The sequence below is a fragment of the Neoarius graeffei genome, chromosome 17 (assembly GCF_027579695.1).
Source record: "Neoarius graeffei isolate fNeoGra1 chromosome 17, fNeoGra1.pri, whole genome shotgun sequence".
NCBI lineage: Eukaryota > Metazoa > Chordata > Actinopteri > Siluriformes > Ariidae > Neoarius > Neoarius graeffei.
Genome location: NC_083585.1, coordinates 42,901,847 through 42,922,637, shown reverse-complemented (window position 1 = coordinate 42,922,637; position 20,791 = coordinate 42,901,847). Strand labels below are relative to the sequence as shown.

The window sequence follows — 20,791 nt, the reverse complement described above, 5'->3', positions numbered from 1 at the left end:
CAAGAAGCGATTTTTGCTGAACTGCTCATTAAAGCTTAATTCGTCTATAACTTCATTAATAATTGTAATTAAGCAAGTCTGGGTAGAAGTTATATGCCCCCTAGGTACCCCTACCTTCATGCCAGAAAGAATCAAAATCAGTGAAGAACTGAGGGAGGAAAAATGGTATGGAAACTGCTCATTAGGGATTAAATTATTCCATATCTTCATTATTAATTGCAATTATACAAATTTGGGTAGAAACCATATGCACTCCAGGCAGACCTACCTTCCTGCTAAAAAGAATTTTTAAAAAAAATCTGTGAAGAATTGAGGGAGAAGCGATTTTCGTGAAATGTGGACGACGCTAGACGGACAACACATGATGGCATAATCTCATCGCCTGTCAGCTAGATGAGCTAACGAGTATAATCCAGAAGGCAGCATTAAGCCATTCATTCAGTGTTGTGGTAGAACCAAAGCCAATCCCAGGAGAACTGGGTATGAGGAAACTGAGCCTGATGACATGGGGAGAACATGCACAGTAACTTGTGCTTTAAACTGAACCTGGGAGTTTGGAGATGTGAGGCAGCAACTCCACCCAGGAGACATTATTGTGCTATAAAATCCTATTAGTCAGGCAGAGTGGCTTATTTGTCCAGTTCATATGGGTCATCTTTAATCCTGACAGTTACCAGATCATCTTTTTTTAGTTCCAACTATACATGTTTATTAAGAAGTTAAAAATAGCTTCATAATAGACAGAATTAGCATGTCAGTTGTAACTAACTGAATGACTTCTTTCGTTTCCTTCATTACATGACTAAACATTAATCTAATATACTAAAGTGTTGCTAAAAGCAAGGCACTATATGCACAAAATCACAGTGGGGATTGTTTAAGTCTGTAGTCAATTTCTGCATTTGATCTGCCTGAGCAGGCATTGCATTTGTGTACAAACGCCAACACTCATGCATATCTTTACACGAGCACCTTACAGAAGAAATAGGACCTCAAATAAGTAACATGAGATTAATATCTATGTTGAAAAGTAAATTTAAAAAAAAAATTGTCTTTATATGTCTACGCCAATAAACAGTATATAGTTTAACTGGTTAATAAAAATTAACTAATATAACTCGCCAGATATTAGTGCACTCTCAAAAGGCACTAATAATTTGGACAAATTTCAAAAAATTGCATGGATACTTCACTTTTGGATTAAAAGTGACTATACTTTATGCCAGATAATACATTACATTATCTGTTCTCAAGCAAAACTGCAGACCTGTGACTCAAAACTGAATATCTGATTTAACGTCAATGCTCAAGTACCGTTCTAAACCTGAAATCCTTCAAAGGGTAATATTAGACAAAGTGCACGCTTACCTTGGAGGAAGATCCTCACTCCCTAAACAGCAAGACTAAAATGCCAGCATTGCCAGCATGATGCAAATCTCCTTCCCCATGGCATGTGTGCCCAAGCCCTCCCTTTTCATCCCACTGTCTACCAGATTCCCTCTACTCGATGCACATACACGCGTGTGCACACATGCGCACGGTTAATTTTTGGTCAATTTTTCTTTGGCCTAAGGTTTGTGTAGACACCATGGAATATTCTGATTGCTGTGAACCTGAAAGGTTAAAGGCCATTTTAAGGCTTGTTGTCACTAGTGAAATGACAGTTTGAATAGGTTTACTACTGTGTACAGTCTCACTGGACCATGTTTACACTTGTGTTTGATTTGCAGAAAAATACGTGGTCACTTTTTTTTTTTTTTTTTAAATCTGCTCAGCCGTCAAGGCTTAAAAAAAAAAAATTTCCTGTGTCAAAACCCTGCACAACACCTGTCATGGTACATGCACTTTATCTCTTGCCAGTGCACTGGATTTAAGCTCATTTGTATAATTTTCTATAAAGTTGCGTCACACTTATTAACTGTTGAAAAATATGGTAGATGTGAAGTGTTTTCTGTTCTACATGACTTCTAATCTAAAACTGCATTTTACTACTATTTTATATATAATAAATGGAACTTGACAGCTTGAGGTATATAAATTAAAATAAAACGTGTGTCAGGATTTCTCCATTATACCCTACTGCTAAGAGCTTTGCCACCTGTGGCAAATTATTTAATAGAAACCTAACGTCAGCATGGAAAGCTAGAACACGTTGAGATATCTGCCTTATGAAATGTGACATGGAGCAAAGAGTTCTTTTACCTGTAGAACTGTTGGCCCACATCACATTCAGCTACACAACTCAGATACAACTTTAAAAGAAAAACTGACACCACCTAGTGACAGCAAAAAGAAAATATAAAAGCAGGCTCGTTTTCCTTTCAATATAAACTTGGAATCCCTTTTATATAGAAAAGATTTATTGTAAAGTGATTTATAAACCATTAATAACTATCACATGATCATGGTTAAAAATAAAATCGCCATAAATTACTGAAAATGTATGAAAAGCAGTTTACAAGTCTGGTTAATTCCATTACAAAAAAATTTTAAAGTTATATACACAACATTGTAAAGAAAGATAACATTTTCTTTTGCAAAGCACAAAACTAGCAACACGGGGAAAGTATTGCTACCATAGCGAAAAATTGAACAGTCAGAAAATCTCTTTACACTAAATACAAAGATCTGTAATATTGTTTTTATTATAATTTGTACACATTTACATTTCGGTTTCTGAGCCTTAAGATGCAAAAGCTTGTTGAATGCAGAATTACTGCCTAGTCTTAATGTCTCGGATATTTTAAGGAAAATATTTAATATCGGAAAAACAGCTTTTTTTTTTTAAAAAATGTAATACAATTATAAAAACAGTGATTTTAGCTTGAAAGCCATCACATACAAATTCATAAAACTATTGAAATAGTAACATTGCATTAAGTCATGAGACACTGTCTCAAAAGTCGTGTACACCCCACTTAATCCCACAATAAAACATTCAGCAAAGGACGCTGAAAAACGCAAACTTACAAAACAAAAAACACATCAAGGGACATGCAGACCACAGTCACTTGATGTTTCACACCACCAGACTCTCACGACTCACAGCTCCGTTCTATGGAAGAGAGACAATTTCACATAAGTCTCACAACCTGCTTTCTCAAAGCATAAAAAAAAAAAAAAAAAAAAAAAAAAAAAAAACACGACATCATACATTTGAAAACCTTGGAATTATACGGTTTTATCTGTCAAGCCTGTGAATTTAAGCGAAGTATTGAATTAAATACTGTTCTAAGTTCACATGAATTCAGTGAGAAAATAATACTTAATGTTAACTACCCCACTACTGATATACTTTGAGCTGTAGAAACTAATCAAGGTCTGGAATACAAGTGGGAAGTTCTCACCTTGCGGAGATTGCTCTTCTTGGATGATGCTAAGCTGTCTGTATCAGAGAAGGATGGTGGAGGTGGGAAGCTGGTGTTGTTGGGACGCCGCGTGTCAGGATTGCCTGCGGGTCTGCTAAGAGGGAGTGGTGGTGGTCCCCCACGTGCTCCTCTGTAGCGGTCTGAGCGGTCGCTGTCGCTATCAAGACGCTCACGGCTCCGTGCCCGCTGCTGCTCGCCCATCTTCTTCCTCTCCATCGCCTCCTGCAGGAAGCTGTCATCATATGCATCCCGGCCTCTGCCACCCCGACCACGTTCCAGATCCATCAAATCATCACGGCTACGACTGCGGCGACCCTGGAAGCCAACTCCCCGGGCATCATTACGGAAGCGACTGTCAGGAGAATAGTCACGACGTCGGTCATCTGGGGCGCGGTCATATCCGCGAGCGCTGCTGCTCCATTCATCAGAACTGCAGGAGAGCAAAACGTTTAGATCGTTATAATAAGTAAATAAATCCCACAAACTTCTGCTTATATTCATTCAGATTAGCTATAAGCCATTTGATTCTTAGCTCACCCTCTTCTGCCGCCTCTAGGAGGAGGATCACGGCCTCTGTAATATCGGCCAATATCATCAAGGTTGTCCATGGAATGAGCGCGGCCACGGTTTGGACCGCCTCCAAGCCCTCTCCTGGGCTCATCTCTCCGCATATTCTGAGATACGCTGCTGATGGTGCTCATGTTCTCATCCTCATCAAACACTGTGTTCAGCTGGGGAGGCCTGGCGCGACCGCGGTTACGAGGGTCTCCGCCGTCATGCAGGGAACTGATCTCACTCAAACCATCAACTGTATGTGGGAGAGACAGAGAATGAAAAAAGAGCAGCAGTTGTAGGAAGATGGAATGAGTGAGGCAATAAGTGTTGGTTGAAGGAGAGGTAGTGAGTGTGTGAAAAGGGTTTGCGGAAACAAGACGGGGGGGGGGGGGATTCATTACAGTTCCACCTCTAAAATTAGCCTAGATGCAAAGTTAACCTAGCAGAAATCCAATATAGTTTCTCTCGGATTGGTCTTTTGTATTCTCCACAACCACTCAAATCACAATGAAGTTCAGGATCGATTCCCAAGCAAGAGAACTCACAGCGAGTATGGTTGCCTGCAGCACCTCCAGGCTGACTGGGGTCCAGATTGGCCAGCTCTCGCTCCATATAGTATAACAAACGAGTAGGATTCCCATCCTGATTAGCCTGGATACGGTATCCACTACGGGCTGAAACGCAACATAAATAAGAACTTTTTAAAAAAAGTAGTACACTGACTCAACCGGATTAGCTATGAAAGTATTCGATACTGAACTTACTCTGGCCTGCTCCGCCATCATGGTCATGTAGCAATGGTACCTGAGATCCTTGACCAACTACAATGCAAAGCAACAGTGAGAAGTCAAACCTATACAGAGCCTAATCTAGGAATTTGAAAATAGGGGACAGATCCCTCACTAGTTGTAGAAACGGGACAGAAAATATTAACATGGGTAAAAATATCCCTCATTTGTTCCAGTTAGTGGGGACAGAAAAATAAGTAATACATTGGTAGATATTTTCAAGAGTACATCTATAAACAGAAGTTTTATTAATCTTTACTTTTAGAATAGCATTAACATAATACTAAATTGAACTTTCAACAAGAAAAATTAAACAAATTACTCAAAAAAACCCACTAGCAATCATGTAGAATGTGTAAGATTACCAGGACTACAAAAATGCAGAAAAACAGGCTTTACTTATCCAAATGCACCTGTTGGTTCAAAAGTTAAAGTGCAGAGAACCTCACAGCACAACATGAAGTTACCTTAAAATATAATATAAATGCCTTAGCTTTCATGTAAGAAAAAAAAAAACCTAATACTAGTACTGTGTGCAGGCCGTCTCTCCTGAAGACTAAATTAAACAATAATTATAAACTAATAAAATAAATGGCTCAGGCTTCATAGAAGAAAAAAACAATTTGAACAGAATCTCACAGTATGATGCTGAAGCTGCCTAAACATTGGAAAATAAAATACCATTTTGGCAAAAATGTTGGCATCCATTAATTTCTTGTATTAAGTAAAAAAAAAAAAAAAAGTGCACACAGTCCTTCACTGTAAACATGACACACTTTCAGTAACAGAATTTAAGCCTACATAAACACTGACTCGCACATCATGCAATGTTGCCAGATACTGCTGACGTTTTCCAGCCTAAAATATGTTCAAAACCCACCAAAGTGCACTTAAAACCGCCCAATCTGGCAACACTGCGCGCATGCTGCTTCTCTTGAACGTATACACGGAAGTAAGGCGGAAGGTAGTTTGTCGACGTCACCGCAAGACGACGCCAACGATTGGTCAAATTTGCGGGAAAGTTGCGGTGATTGGATAGAATTGCAACACCGCCCTGAATTCATGGGGATTGGTTGAATTTGCGTTGATGTTGCAAATCGCGAAATCCTGGAGGCTCTGAATGTTATGTTTGGATGAGACAGAACGATATGCCATGTGCTTTTGGGTATTTTTAAAACACTTCACACGATTGGTTGAGATACACTGTCTTCCGGTTCAGTGACCAATGATATAATAGTTCATTAAACTGTTTTACCCGCTAAATAAACCAGTCGGAATACTTCGGTCCTTTCCGATTGGTGTGTAAACGCTATATTTACCGCAGTGCTTGCTAGCGGGTGCTGACAAATTGATACGCACAAGATTCAGTAAAACGCGACTACACGCTCTCTACTTATAAATGCGTGACAAAATGAATAGATGCGCGATATCACTCTCGCGCCCAAAAAGTGGATGTGCGACAGACGGATTAAAAAAACGCGTATTATCACGTATTACGCGCCCTAGATTAGGCTCTGCTATAGGTCATCATTTTAAAGGGTTACTCAGATTCATTAGTGACCACGCAGCCAAATATTTGCTTTCAGTACAGCTGTTATTGAGCATGTTCCCAATCTTAAACACTACAGGAACACTATACAAAATACAGTAGAGTGTACTGTCAGTACACAGTTAAACATTTTACATCCTACCAAACTCAACATGTATACAATAGAGAGTATACAGTAGTAGTAAAGTGTTCAGTGAAGTGAATCAAGTGAAAAAGAACCCACTTATCACAGTTGTCTCCATTTTTACTAATAATGATTTCACCTAAAGAAAAAAAAAAAAAAATCTTGCGCATAGAGATCAGAGGTATAACCCACCTGAGCTGGCTGCGTCATATTCCCTGCCATAGCCATTAGAGGGAGGGGCACTGACACCCTGAGGCGTGGGCAGCATTGGGATGGGTGGTGGTGGCCCGCCCATATACACTGGTTGTGAATACATACTTGGAGCGAACATACTGGCTGCATACTGACTAGGAACACCCGACTTCACGGCTTTACCTGCTTCATACACTTTAAATGAAAGAACAGAGTTAACGTGTCCATTAATCCTTTTTGAGATTTGGCATTTTACCTACAGTATACGGCACACACACAATGCAACCATAAAAAGGGATAGGTGAAAATAGTCACTAATGCAAATATAAAACAATGTGTTTAAAAATAATAATAATAATGGCAGGACAAGTTATTAAATAAGACCAAATACAAGACATTATTAAAGAAGATATGCTTAAATGGTGTTGACCTACAAGAGAACAAATTATGAGGAGAGATACAACAAGGATGAATAAATTCAGGCATAATCGTACTTACATGCTCTTGGACAGCAGCAGCGTTCTGGGCAACACGGACAGCTCACATAACAGCAACATGTGTGAGGGCAACACTGACACCAACAGATCCCAATGAGGAGCAGCAGCAAGAAGAAACCAAGCACCACCAACACTACCAACAACCAATCTGACAGAGAGGAGAGAGTGAAGAAAGTTCAAATAAACTGTGCTAAGTTTCCCAAAAGCATCGTAAACACAAAGATCATCGTTAAAGGAATACGCCACCCCCAAGTGAAATTGAGTCAGTCCCTGCAGTCCCTAGAGTTGGATGAGTGAGCCAAAGCGTTTTGTAGCCGACCCAGCCATTGTACTGATCTGGAAACGTCCCGGTTAGCTTTAGCTTAGTCGCTGTAATCCGGCGTGTCCAGCTAGCATTGTCGTTGCAAAAGTGAATCAAATAACTCAAGCTTTTTTATAATTATTTCTCATGACCTGTACATTCACATCGAGTACACATATCAATGCAAATTAACACGAAAGGATTTACTAGACCAATTTATATCTGGAACTATTTTCGGCCACAGCACAGGCAAAGCACCGCTGCAGGCGCAAAGACACCACGCAGCACCTGAAAACCCTGGTTTCCCTGGTAACACTGGTGTATTGACGGAAGTTGTGGTGCTGCGTGGCGTCTTTGCGCCTGCAGCGGTGCTTTGCCTGTGCTGTGGCCGAAAATAGTTCCAGATATAAATTGGTCTAGTAAATCCTTTCGTGTTAATTTGCATTGATATGTGTACTCGATGTGAATGTACAGGTCATGAGAAATAATTATAAAAAAGCTTGAGTTATTTGATTCACTTTTGCAACGACAATGCTAGCTGGACACGCCGGATTACAGCGACTAAGCTAAAGCTAACCGGGACGTTTCCAGATCAGTACAATGGCTGGGTCGGCTACAAAACGCTTTGGCTCACTCATCCAACTCTAGGGACTGCAGGGACTGACTCAATTTCACTTGGGGGTGGCATATTCCTTTAAATGGTAGAGCGAGCATCACGATGAACATTCACTCTCCTAGTTAAGATGCTCTTAGCGTTAAGCTTTTGGGAAACCCACCCCTGAACAGTTACTGAGCCAGATTAAACACTCAGGTACAGGGATGGGAAAAATAATTGAGGAGTTCCATTTGAACCATTCTTCACTCATGCACATAACATGATAATGAAAGCTTTACACATTATGTACATAAGTTTTTGTTTTGTTTTTTTTAAAAAGAGTGCTTAATTAGATGGAAAAATAAAATGCTATCAAATACGGTTGTACAAATTATATGAATGCATTTAAACAAACGGTCCATTTTAAAATGTTAGCACTTTTAGGATGCAAGATTTGTGTATTAATTTCAACTGACAACTTAAAGCCCCAGACAACACACTCTGAAATGCTAAAAACAAACAAAACTCAATGCCAACAATGTCAGTGGGGAAGCTTCTGCTGCCAGTGCCAACAAATCTAGTCCTTGTTAGTTTGTATGCCTTAAAGCCCTTCGAACATTCTTCAGACAGTGATGAAGCCACTGAAGGATAAATAAATAAATATTCAAAATTTCAATGACCATGATGCCATTTAGAACAACCATAAAATAATGCATAAATCTGCAGTTTACAATTCCATATGTCATCATCCAAAAACCGGGCGGCACGATGGTGTAGTGGTTAGCGCTGTTGCCTCACAGCAAGAAGGTCCTGGGTTCAAGCCCAGCGGCCGGTGAGGGCCTTTCTGTGTGGAGTTTGCATGTTCTCCCCGTGTCCGCGTGGGTTTCCTCCGGTTTCCCCCACAGTCCAAAGGCATGCAGGTTAGGTTAACTGATGACTCTAAATTGACCGTAGGTGTGAATGGTTGTCTGTGTCAGCCCTGTGATGACCTGGCGACTTGTCCAGGGTGTACCCCGCCTCTCGCCCATAGTCAGCTGGGATAGGCTCCAGCTTGCCTGCGACCCTGTAGGACAGGATAAAGCGGCTAGAGATAATGGATGGATGGAACATCCAAAAACTCGTCAAGATGTTGCACTAACAAGAACAGGAGCTGGATAGACAATGCCAAAAATTAAAGCCAAGGACTCCAAGGATCTGCCATAAAATTAACATTTACCAATGGTAGGTACAGTGCCAAAAGTATTCAACCCTCCTGGAATTCATCACATCTTTTAGAATAATGAATGATGCGCACATTCTTCATTTCAGCATTATTTTTATTGCAAACTCATTCTCTTATTGTGACTTTTCAGTTATAATTATTGGTCAAGCAAGTATTTCAAAGAAAGTTTAAAAAAAAAAATTTAAATTGCTGCTTGCATTCAACCCTCCAGGTTGTAGAAACTCCAGATGAAAGATATCGTCTTAACGAGAAGACAGTAGACTTGGGGTGTTTTCACACCTGGTCCCCTTTAAAGGAACCAGACTCAGTCCTCTTTAAGTGGACCAAAAAGTGGACCAACAGAAAAAGAACTCAGTTCTTTTTGTGTTCACACTGAATTTATTACAAAGAGGACTGGGTTCTCTTTCTGGTCCAGTTAAGCTTTGATGGGGCCTCAGTCCTCTTTCTGTTCACACCAGGTCCTCTAGAGCCCTCAGACCCCCAGTGCACGGAATTCTGGGTAATTTTCTCTTGAATCAAAATGTCTGCTTGCCCTGCTGTATTCTTTGATCAAAATAGTGCGGATTAAGGAAAATAAATGTATATTATTGTGGCCGACTCATCAGCTAGTAAGTTCAGAGAACTGTAAAGCGGCTGTGGCAAGTTCCAAAAGGAAGTTGAGTTTCCCTGCTACAGTCACGTGACCAACTACGGCAAACGAAGAAGGTTAAACTACAGTGAAAAAGGCGAAGTGAACCCGGTGCGCTTTTTGTTCACAATGCGCAGATTAGGCGAACCGTACCGTTGATTTTTAGCGAACCGTACTGAGACCACCTCCTGAGGTAGTCTCAGTTCGGTTCGCTTTAAAGGGGTCTGGGTACGGTTGGAGTGTTCACATATGCGCAAAAAATGCTGAGTCATCGATCTGAGTTCGGTTAGATGGCTGAAAGGGACCAAGTGTGAAAACACCCTTATAAATCAGCCTTCACCTGTGAAATACTACAACAGCTCCTGTTTCTGGACAAAATCCAGATCAGTGAAGAGTCTGTCAGTCAGGAAAAGGGTAAAAACTAAGACAAAGGAGCATTCTATGGAAGTTAAAGATAACGTAGGGGAATTTTGTAACTTTGGAATAGGGTGTAAAATTATATCTGAAAGGTTTGCCATCCCTGTAATCACTGCTGAATCGATAGTGAGGACGTGAAAGTTGCATCACACCCACGCACGAGCTCGAGAAAGGTTGTGTCTGAAATCACTCACTACTCACTATATAGCGAGTTTGCCATTTTGTAGTGCTGTCTGAATGTATAGTGAGAATTATTACATCCTATATAATGGACTCAGTGTCCCACAACGCACCGTGAAAAGTAGTGTACAACCGATGGTCACTAACCAAGCAATATATACACCATCATGCATTGCGGTCGCGCGAAAATGGTAATAATATTGTAGCGTGCTGGGGCGAATGGATGGAGGAAGAAACATTATAAATGGACATTCAAGTACAATTGAAAATAGTAACAGAATGGAAAATGAGCTAAACTAGAATAAGACAAAATACAAGAATAAAAGTTACAGTGCAGAATGAGGAATGAATCAAAAGCCTCAAATTTGAGTGTAACAACGTAAATAACGGCGCAACGGAGTAGTGTCTGAAAGTGTTTTTTCATTTTAACAATGAGCTCACTCTAAAGTCCTCTATATAGAATTCCCTACAGAGTGAATAAGTGAGTGAGTGAGTGAGTGATTTTGGACACAGCTAAAGCCTTCCCTCAAATACAGAGACTGGTGAGGGAATCACAGTGGGGCCAAGTCACTCTGCCACTGTACTCTAACTCCATCAGGGAGTGGCGCGAAGGAGCACCAGACAACCATTTCAAGAGTTCTGCATTATTGAGGACTGTATGAAACCGTGGCTAGAAAGAAACCTTTGCTGAAGAGCCATATAAAAGCATGAGAGTAACCCAGGTAGTTTCAAAGTACTGCATGTGGCACAAATGTAAGCCATTTCTACAGTGAAATATAGTGGTGGTAATATCATGCTCTGGGGCACTTTCATCCTCAGAAACTGGGCTTCTTGTAAAAATTGAAGGGACAATGGCTGGAGACAACACAGGGGATATTACAACAGAACCTTTCTCAGTGTGCGCTATATAAAAGATTGCGAGCAACGGCACCTTTAGCAGGACAACAGTACCAAACACAAGGGCAAAGCAATGCAGGAAAACCAAAAAGGTAAATGTTCTACACAGGCCAATTCAAAGTCCAGATCTGAAACCCACCAAGAATCGAGGTAGTGTTTGGAAATTGCTCACAACAAACACCACCCAACCAAGCGGAACAACCCGGAGCAAACCTCCAGGGAAGAATGGGTGAAAAATCATTCTAAAACAGTGCACAAAGCTGGTAAGAACATACGTATCCCAACAGACAGCTGGTTTTGCAGCAAAAGATGACCCTATCAAGTATTAGTCTGAAGGGGTTGAGGTTTTTTTTAATCTTAAAATAATAATAATAAAAACCAAATCAAACTTTTACTTCAAAATCTTTCTTTAGGAGCATATTGGTTTGGGGGGGGGGGGGGGGGGGGGAGAAATGGCTAGAACAAACTTTTGTAATTCACACAAATCTAATGACTACTTTTGCAAGGCACTGTATAGATACTTAACTACACATTAACGTCATCTATTCTGCCTACTCAGAACTACGTGGGCATGTCAGATCGCATCATGATGGACAGTGGCGTCTCTCCTCTAACAAAGAACTCGAAGTGCTAGTACTAGAAAAGTACGCAGGAATGACCTGGAAGAACTTAAACACTGACCCTCTCAGCACAGATTTATTTAACAAATATAATCCAACTACTCAAATCTAAAGGCTCATTATTTATTCATGCACTTTCCTCTCACACAACAGATTTTTAGTAAAAATGAGATTAATCTTAATTACAGGCCTACTTGTTAACGCAAGTCTCAGAACTCAATAACAAATATAATAATGGGTTGTGAAGAAGACACAAGAGCGTGTGTAATTTTATATGCAGAGATGCCTACCCCAAATTTTGAATTTCAGTATTCTTGAAAACATTTTTCAGTATTTTGGAATGACTTTCAGTAACATTAATTTATGCGCATTTCCATTATAAAGAGGTGTATATACACCAATATGTTTAACATTTAAATTATTAAAAAGAACTGTTTTGTGTGAACTGAATAAACAAAACGCGAGCAGCCATCTCAACTGAATTTCCACTCAACAAATTTCTAGAGCATACAATATATCACGACAGCACGGTGGTGTAGTGGTTAACGCTGTCGTCTCACAGCAAGAAGGTCCGGGTTCGAGCCCTGTGGCCAGCGAGGGCCTTTCTGTGCGGAGTTTGCATGTTCTCCCTGTGTCCGCGTGGGTTTCCTCCGGGTGCTCCGGTTTCCCCCACAGTCCAAAGACATGCAGGTTAGGTTAACTGGTGACTCTAAATTGACCGTAGGTGTGAATGTGAGTGTGAATGGTTGTCTGTGTCTATGTGTCAGCCCTGTGATGACCTGGCGACTTGTCCAGGGTGTACCCCGCCTTCTGCCCGTAGTCAGCTGGGATAGGCTCCAGCTTGCCTGCGACCCTGTAGGACAGGATAAAGCGGCGAGACAATATATCACCTTTTTATAAATACAATAGTGTTCCCTGTTTGCAGACATTACGGTTGACTACCAATCATTGGTATTGAATGTAACTCCTCAAAAGTATTATATTATATTACCTGGCAAAATGTTCTACCTGTTAATGGATTCTAATAAAATTAAAAAAAAAAAAAATTCTTATTTCATGCCAAAGAGAGTCCGACATTGTTATCTTAATGTCCCAATATATAAATACTTCAGCATAATGCTTCAGATGACACATTGAATAAAATGACATTTATAATTGTATTTAAAACAGTGGAATGATCAATTTTTTGCCACAATCCCAACAGCACTAATCATAAAATTCTGTTTTTGATCATACTACATGTACATTTGCACTTGCAACACTGAAAAGACTTTGAATTAAAGAAGTACAGCCAGTGTTTGATATTTCAGTGAATAAAAATCATACATGTAAAAAGAAACTGAATAAGTTTAACTCACATTTCATGGCACTAATTGGCAAGTTCAACTCCAAGCATAGGGTCAACCATCACCGCTTCAGCACGGGTCACGTTCCGTGTCTTTTCATCCACAGATTTCGTAAAAAACTGCTGGATACCCCCAGATTTACTTTCCGCCTGACTCGCCATTTCAGCATACTCCATATGTTTTTTGTAGTTGACATGCCGCGTGCAGTCATCGCGACCACCATGAGTGATGTTAATGTCAGTTCTACACAGTTTGCAGTGCGCGTATCCATTGCCCTTTTGACTGGGTGTAATGCACGGCCATTCTACCGTATCGAAAATAGCGCGAACAAATGTGCGGAATCTGCGCATGTCACACACAGCATGTGCGGAATCTGCGCATGTCACACACAGCATGTGCGGAATCTGCGCATGTCACACACAGCATGTGTGGTTGTCATAAAAATAAATAGCCGTGAATCGCGCATGGATTGAAAAAGTCGCTTGGACATTTAAAAACAACTCACTGGAATTTAAGACTTTATAATAATTCCGTACAGAATAACACTGTTTGCCGTAACATCGTATTTACGTAACTTTTCCGTACAAAATACGGCCAATCCGTACTAGTAGGCATCTCTGTTATATGTATTTCTATATAAAACACTGAGAACCATGTGCATAGATGCCATGCAACTACTCTGAGCACTTTTTCTGCATCAACTGACAAGGCTCAGTAGCCCCAAAATTTAAGTAAATGCATACTTTAATAAGCTGCTTAGTATATTAAAGCGCTCAAATGGAGTTGTTTTTAAAATGCTTAAAATGTGAAATATTTGGAAAAAAAAAAAAAAGCTTTTAAAATGGTGAAGCTAATTCTGAGGCCATAATAGAAATGCATTATGCACTCTGATTTTCATGATGGAAAACCATTATGATGTTCGGTTTTTTAAAGAAACCTCAAATTTAGACACAAGGTGTCTAAATCAGATACTGCCAAGACAGAAAAAGAAAGGATGCTTATGCGAGATTGCGCCCCACCAATGACATCTTTAGGGTAAGAACATGTGGAAAAATTTGTGGACATTCATTTTATAATGGAAAAAGGGGTCCGTGTCCATTTTCCATTGCAATGAACGGAGTACACCACAGTACGGTGCTAGAGATCATGAGATTTAAAAAAAAAAAAAGAAAAGAAAGAAAGAAGAGAAACAAGCTTGACAGGTCTGTCTCATCAGTTGTTCTGCCAGCAAATAACAACTATTTCAATCACAAACAGCATGCGCACATTAAGGGACAGACTCATGCCTGAACATTTACACTCTCAATCCCTGATGTAAGCAACTTCAACTGCAGGCTGAGCTGTTTCCTGGAGTTTAAGGGCATCAACCTTCCTTTGTCCAGACCAATTTTGCCTTCTGAAACTTTCATCATCATCTAAGCAGCTTTTGTATCCAATTTGCAGATTTTTGAGCGTTTCAATGACCTTTAGCTCATTTTATCTGAAAGTAGCTTCCCTGGTGAAGGAGGTAAATGTGCATAACACAAGTGGGTTTCTCGGACTACAGAGGTGCACTTAGTGTACCTTCCATGATCAGTAAGTCAATGCCAGGCAGCAGGTCTGTAGTATTTGACTTTCTCTCTGTGAAAGAAGGAGGACAAAGCCATGATTGAAAAAGGTTTTGCTGTAACTATCCAAGCAGAAAAGTTCTCTCTCCTCTTAAAATGTTCTACTCTACAACTCAACCATGCGACTGCTCAATGCCAGCTAGTATGAACGTCTCCACAGAAGTAAGAAAGCGACTTCACCTCCTCTATAAATGTTTTAAGACACCCTATCACATCAACAGAAAGAAAAAAAATGCATAGGTGGCAAAAAATTACAACCTAAGGTATAGGTGTGTGTGCAGATATTAACTTAAATAAATATATACATCAATGAACCTTACCCAAAACAATGAGTTCAGTATAGTCCTCGCCATTTCCTGAGAGGTCTTGGGATGAAGCAACACTGCACACATACACACCACTATCACCCCATGCGGTCTGAGCAATGTTGAGATCAGCATCTGAAAGTAAGAAAAGCCATGCTATTAGTGAAACTGCATTATTAAAGGGGAACAGAGGGCAATATATAGAGTAAATATAACAATAAAACACACATTAACGAACCTTATTCAAGACTTACAAAAGTTTTTTGTTCTAAGGTTGGAAAGTTATAGTGTTTTGAAAGTAGCTCGAGCAAACTATTTCCGCAGTTTGAACAGCCCGCCATGATATTAATTTTATCCAATCAGAATGCACGTTCATTTTCTCTGCGTAACACTCATGACGTATGTATGTGCCCAGCTGTGTCGGCTCATTGAGGTTGGGAATAGCACGTGTGAATCGGAAAGTAGGATGAATTGTAAGTGATCGGCTACTCAATGCCACAGTGTGTTGCTTTCGGGCGTAATAACAGGACCGATGGAAAGCAGAACGATCCTCCAGATGTGTCTTTTCACTCGTTTCCGCTGAAAAACACCAAGCGAGTTCGAGCTTTCTTCTCTTCTTTCGTCATCACCGGAGTCGAGAGTACCTCTCCTAGGTTCAAACTGGTACCCTTCTAAGCCATAGCCTGCTTGCAGTGTGTCTTGCGGGATCTCTTTGTATGATTCGACAGAGCTGTCGCTTTCACTTGATGCGCCCGACGCCATGATTACACGCTTCTCTCCTAGTGCAGTGGGTAGGGCTGACGTCATGGTCTTTTAAAAATGGCGACTCTTGTGCCGTTTAGCGTACCGACTGTTATATTTACAATTACCAAGATATTTCGTTGTTTTCTAGTATATAAATTTGATAGAATACGTTACTTTGTCACATCAGCAACTGTATATATTATATTTGGTACCTCTTTAAATTCGTGAACATATCTGGATATTCGGTACTCGAGTAATATTTATCTATCAGCTTAATCATTTTCTTCTAAAGCATGCTGAAATAGTTATACTGCATTTTTTGTTTCTTAGTACTTTAATTATATAGCCTATACATTTAATTGCGTCACCTGACTGCATTTTCTTAACGTCCAAATGTGTATAGTTCTAAACTAAATTAGCGTTTTACCATTACAGTGACAATGACGCCATTGGGGGTGGGGGGTGTACTTCTTTTGAAGCCTCATATCACAGTCATTGTTTCTTACTGTTAATGATGCTGATCTTGCGACCCTGGTATTCAGTTCCCAGCGTGACTGCAGTCTGCTTCGAAGCCACAATACGTATAGTCCTTGAAGTGTCTGAGCACTCGATGTTGGGGTTGTAGTTGGGGTTGGCCTCGGCCAAGGCGTTCTCAGCACTGCTTGGGTTCAATGCAGCTTGGATCGGATCTCTGCAGAAGGACTTGTACTTCCAGGTGATAAGAGGGGGCACTGTAGATGTGGTAGTGTAATCACACCTAAGAGTGACCGGCTGGAACAGGATGACCACATAACGTTTCACTGGACAGATGACATTGACCCCCGTGGTGAAGCCTGTAGGAAAACAACAACTTTATTCATCACACGCTTGTGAAATTCCTCTCTACATTTAACCCATTTGAAGCAGTGAACACACTATAGCAATCCGAGGATTAAACCTTTAAGCACCCATTCTCATTCATACATCATTATTAAGCATGATCTCACAACCAAATCATTTCAGGAAGCAAAAATATGTGACTGCTGCAATCATAAAACAAACACTCAGGAGTGATATGCAGGGAACTTTAGCAGAAAACTCTAAGGCAGAGTTTAAAGGGGGGGGGTTAATTTATTTTGAACAAGAATATTATTGGCTATACAAAGGGTAAGTTCCTTTACTTTGAGCACATATTTAGTAAGACACATTAAGGTGATCACTGCTGAAGGCTACTAAAATGAAGATAATGTACAATAAACCTGTTTATTATGAATAGTCAAATCAAGCTTTATATGAATAGACTACTCATAGACATCTTAAACACTACTACTACAATAACTTTTATATACAGATTGACCTTATAGACGTCATATACAAAAAACAATTTGTGTCAAATAGCACGCAATCACCAAGTAGAAAGTAATATTACGTGAACTGTAGAGACACAAAAGCCCTTGAGGTGCTGCACTACAGCCCCCAGACAGACACATCTGTATATTCATTAGAACAAACACAGCTTTTCTTTTCAGGCATGATGGCTTCATGAATGGATATACAGATCACTTAAATGGGTAGTGCTTGTTAGTTTACCAAGTTTTAGGTGGGGTTTACATTAGACCGTATCAGCGGATCATCAGATTAATGTTTTTAAAACGATTAGCGTGCACATAGCAACACCAATACACGGATACGCTCGGCTCCGCAGGCATCCTGCGCTCCAAATCACTCCGCCCTGAACAGCGAGTGCCCTCTGGAGGGTGCGCACTCCGGCCCTGCGCAGCTCAGAGAGCGCGCGAGTATAGCGCACAAGCAGTGATTCGGGACTGAGCCGCTGTGTGTGTGATCCCAGCGCATATCACTTACCACTTGCAAGTGGAAGGATGGCAAGCCTAAAGACAATCATAACTACACAATGGGCAGTATTTGCATCAGTATTTTCATACTTTTATACTCTTTAATGAAAGGTGATACAAGGCGGAAGTCTGCGCCATTTTTCAGCAGTCGCGTCACATGACCAACGCCAGCGAATCAGGAAGGTGGATGTCACAGTGACGTTGTCCAATGACGACGCCAGCTAGAGTTCAGCACAGCGTATCCACGTATTCTCAATGTTTACACAGCACCGGAGCTGACACGATCTGGATTGAATACGTGGACCCTGACAGATTCCCGTTTCCCAGCATTTCAATGTAAACGGACAGTGCATCCGTGAAGAAAACGAGACAGATACGGTCTAATGTAAACTTGGCCTTAATCTTGCAGGATGATTTCATGGTGCATAAATATTGCAAGTCACGTCACAAAGGTGAAAAAAAAAAGTAGTAAATGTGGGGATTTCTTGAAAGACTGTGGTAACTGAAACTAGGTAGTAACTATGACTCACATGCTTAAGACAGAAACCACTGAATGGGTCATGCAGCAAGCCTCTTTCACACGAGCTAATCTTAGAGGTTGGAATGTACCACATTTGTCAACATATAATAAATCTCAGAATTTTTAGTGTCACTTTGTCAATCATATAACTTTATGTAATTAGCAAAAAAAAAGGTTCCACTTGAGTAAGTTTGAGTTTGCTCTTATAGCCTAATATAGTCACTACTTTATGATTTATTTACACTGTGATTGTAAGGAAAGGTTAGAAATAATAACATAGGACCTAAGATTAAAAACTAAAAAACACAGTAGTGACACACAACATACATTTTACACACACACACACAAGGGTGCATCAGTTGCCCCCTAAAAATGAAAAGTTCCTCCGATCATGATGCATTTTTGTTTTTATGTTCTTTTGGTAAGAAAACACACTGGGCGAAATATTTTGACAAAATTCAAAAGTTTAATGGTGGCACCAGGAGTTCAAAGTTATGGAAAAAGTTGCTATTTTATGACTTTTATGACAAAATTTTCGATCACTTTTCATGAAACATTATGGCACCTTATAGAGTATACCAAATATCTTAGATACACATTTTTAGTACATATTCTAAATATATTATCAAGCACAGTTTGAGTTTTAGCTGTTCATTGAATCATTGTTCAACTACTTTTAAACAATACAGATGTATTATGAATCACATTAACGCTTCTCAATCCCTTGCAAAGGTTCTTAACATGATCTCTGGCTCACAAGAAATCAATAAATGGAGTCCAACATTGTGATTCAAACCTTACGCGAAAACATAAAATAAGCATTTTTTGGCAAAAAAAATGAACCTCATGGTGCCACCATTAGACTTTTGAATATGGTCAAAAAATTTTACAGGATGTCTTTATTGGTGAAAAGGAACACCCAAACAAAAATGCATCAGATTTTATGAAAGTGAGGGCAACTGATGCACCCTAACATACATACACACGTTGTGTGTGTGTGTGTATATATATATATATATATATATATATATATACACACACACACACACACACATACATATATACACACATTCATACACACTACTGTTCAAAAGTTTGGGGTCACTTTGAAATGTCCTTATTTTTGAAAGAAAAGCACTGTTCTTTTCAATGAAGATCACTTTAAACTAATCAGAAATCCACTCTATCCATTATAATGTGGTAAATGACTATTCTAGCTGCAAATGTGTGGTTTTTGGTGCAATATCTCCATAGGTGTATAGAGGCCCATTTCCAGCAACTCTCACTCCAGTGTTCTAATGGTACAATGTGTTTGCTCATTGCCTCAGAAGGCTAATGGATGATTAGAAAACCCTTGTACAATCATGTTAGCACAGCTGAAAACAGTTGAGCTCTTTAGAGAAGCTATAAAACTGACCTTCCTTTGAGCAGATTGAGTTTCTGGAGCATCACATTTGTGGGGTCGATTAAATGCTCAAAATGGCCAGAAAAATGTCTTGACTATATTTTCTATTCATTTTACAACTTATGGTGGGAAATAAAAGTGTGACTTTTCATGGAAAACACAAAATTGTCTGGGTGACCCCGAACTTTTGAACGGTAGTGTGTGTGTATATGTAATATATGTTGTGTTTATATACACACACACACACACACACACCTCAAATGTGGAATTAATAGCAAATCAAAGGGGTCAGTCTTAAAATAAAAGTATTAAAAAGAGGTATACTGAATAAATAATAAATATCTGCTTGAACAGGTAGAAAACAGAGTTATTAATGTTGCACTGAATAAACATGAGCTGATCTCAGGCCTAGAAACTCACTGCATGCCAAAGTCAGTCAAAATAACCTTGTCAGTCGGTTAAAGAGTTCAAAACATAAAGCAATAACTTATTAAAAGAAGAAAATGGTGGAAAAGACAGAGGAAAATAAAGCGCAGAGCTGTGAAGAGAATGTGAATGTTGTGAAGAGCCCTACCTGTCACCGCCAGGGTGAGGAGGATCACACACAACAACCGCATTTTTAAAAAAAAATTAGAAAAATTTCTAAAACAAGTGAATAATAAAAAAAAAAACACTTCAAACTGACTTAAAACAATGACTCGCGAGAAACTCGACAAAACATTTATAAATACTTGTGTCTATAATCTTTTCCTTGTACTTGTTTTCCCTCACACAGGTGAAGCCGCCATTTTGTCAGTGTAGTGTAGGTGCCTCAAACTGAACAGGTGAAGGAGGAAGGGCGACTGAACCAAGCCGCTGTTACTGAAACTCACAGGGGTGCTGTGGAAAACATGTCGGATATATCTCTGAGCTGGTGTTCTACAGGACGCGATATTATTGTTTAATGTATCGAAGAGGATTTAATATAGTTCACTCCTCCTGTTGTTTCGGCGTAAATCCAGTTTGTATTCCTTTTTACAGTCGAGTGGCTACGCCCGGTATTCCTCAAAAACAGTGAAATGGTTTAGTCCTGGTACACAAACGATAAGATTAATGATTG

The 20,791-nt window shown here is 39.8% G+C and overlaps 1 protein-coding gene across 2 annotated transcripts; it reads right to left on the bottom strand.

Annotated features, from left to right (window-relative positions):
* Positions 1 to 2,342: 2,342 nt before the first annotated feature.
* On the bottom strand, positions 2,343 to 20,503 carry lsr (lipolysis stimulated lipoprotein receptor). Of its 2 annotated transcripts, XM_060944245.1 has the most exons (11): positions 20,267 to 20,503; positions 16,442 to 16,768; positions 15,207 to 15,326; positions 14,843 to 14,899; positions 7,075 to 7,221; positions 6,577 to 6,771; positions 4,688 to 4,744; positions 4,469 to 4,597; positions 3,906 to 4,176; positions 3,348 to 3,798; positions 2,343 to 3,055 (listed from the first exon to the last, which is right to left on the bottom strand). In XM_060944245.1, the coding sequence occupies exons 1-11, from the start codon at positions 20,307 to 20,309 to the stop codon at positions 3,020 to 3,022; spliced, it is 1,833 nt and encodes a 610-aa protein (XP_060800228.1). In that variant the 5' UTR covers positions 20,310 to 20,503; the 3' UTR covers positions 2,343 to 3,019. The 2 variants fall into 2 exon arrangements, with proteins under 2 accessions (XP_060800228.1, XP_060800229.1); XM_060944246.1 differs by lacking the exon at positions 14,843 to 14,899.
* Positions 20,504 to 20,791: the final 288 nt, after the last annotated feature.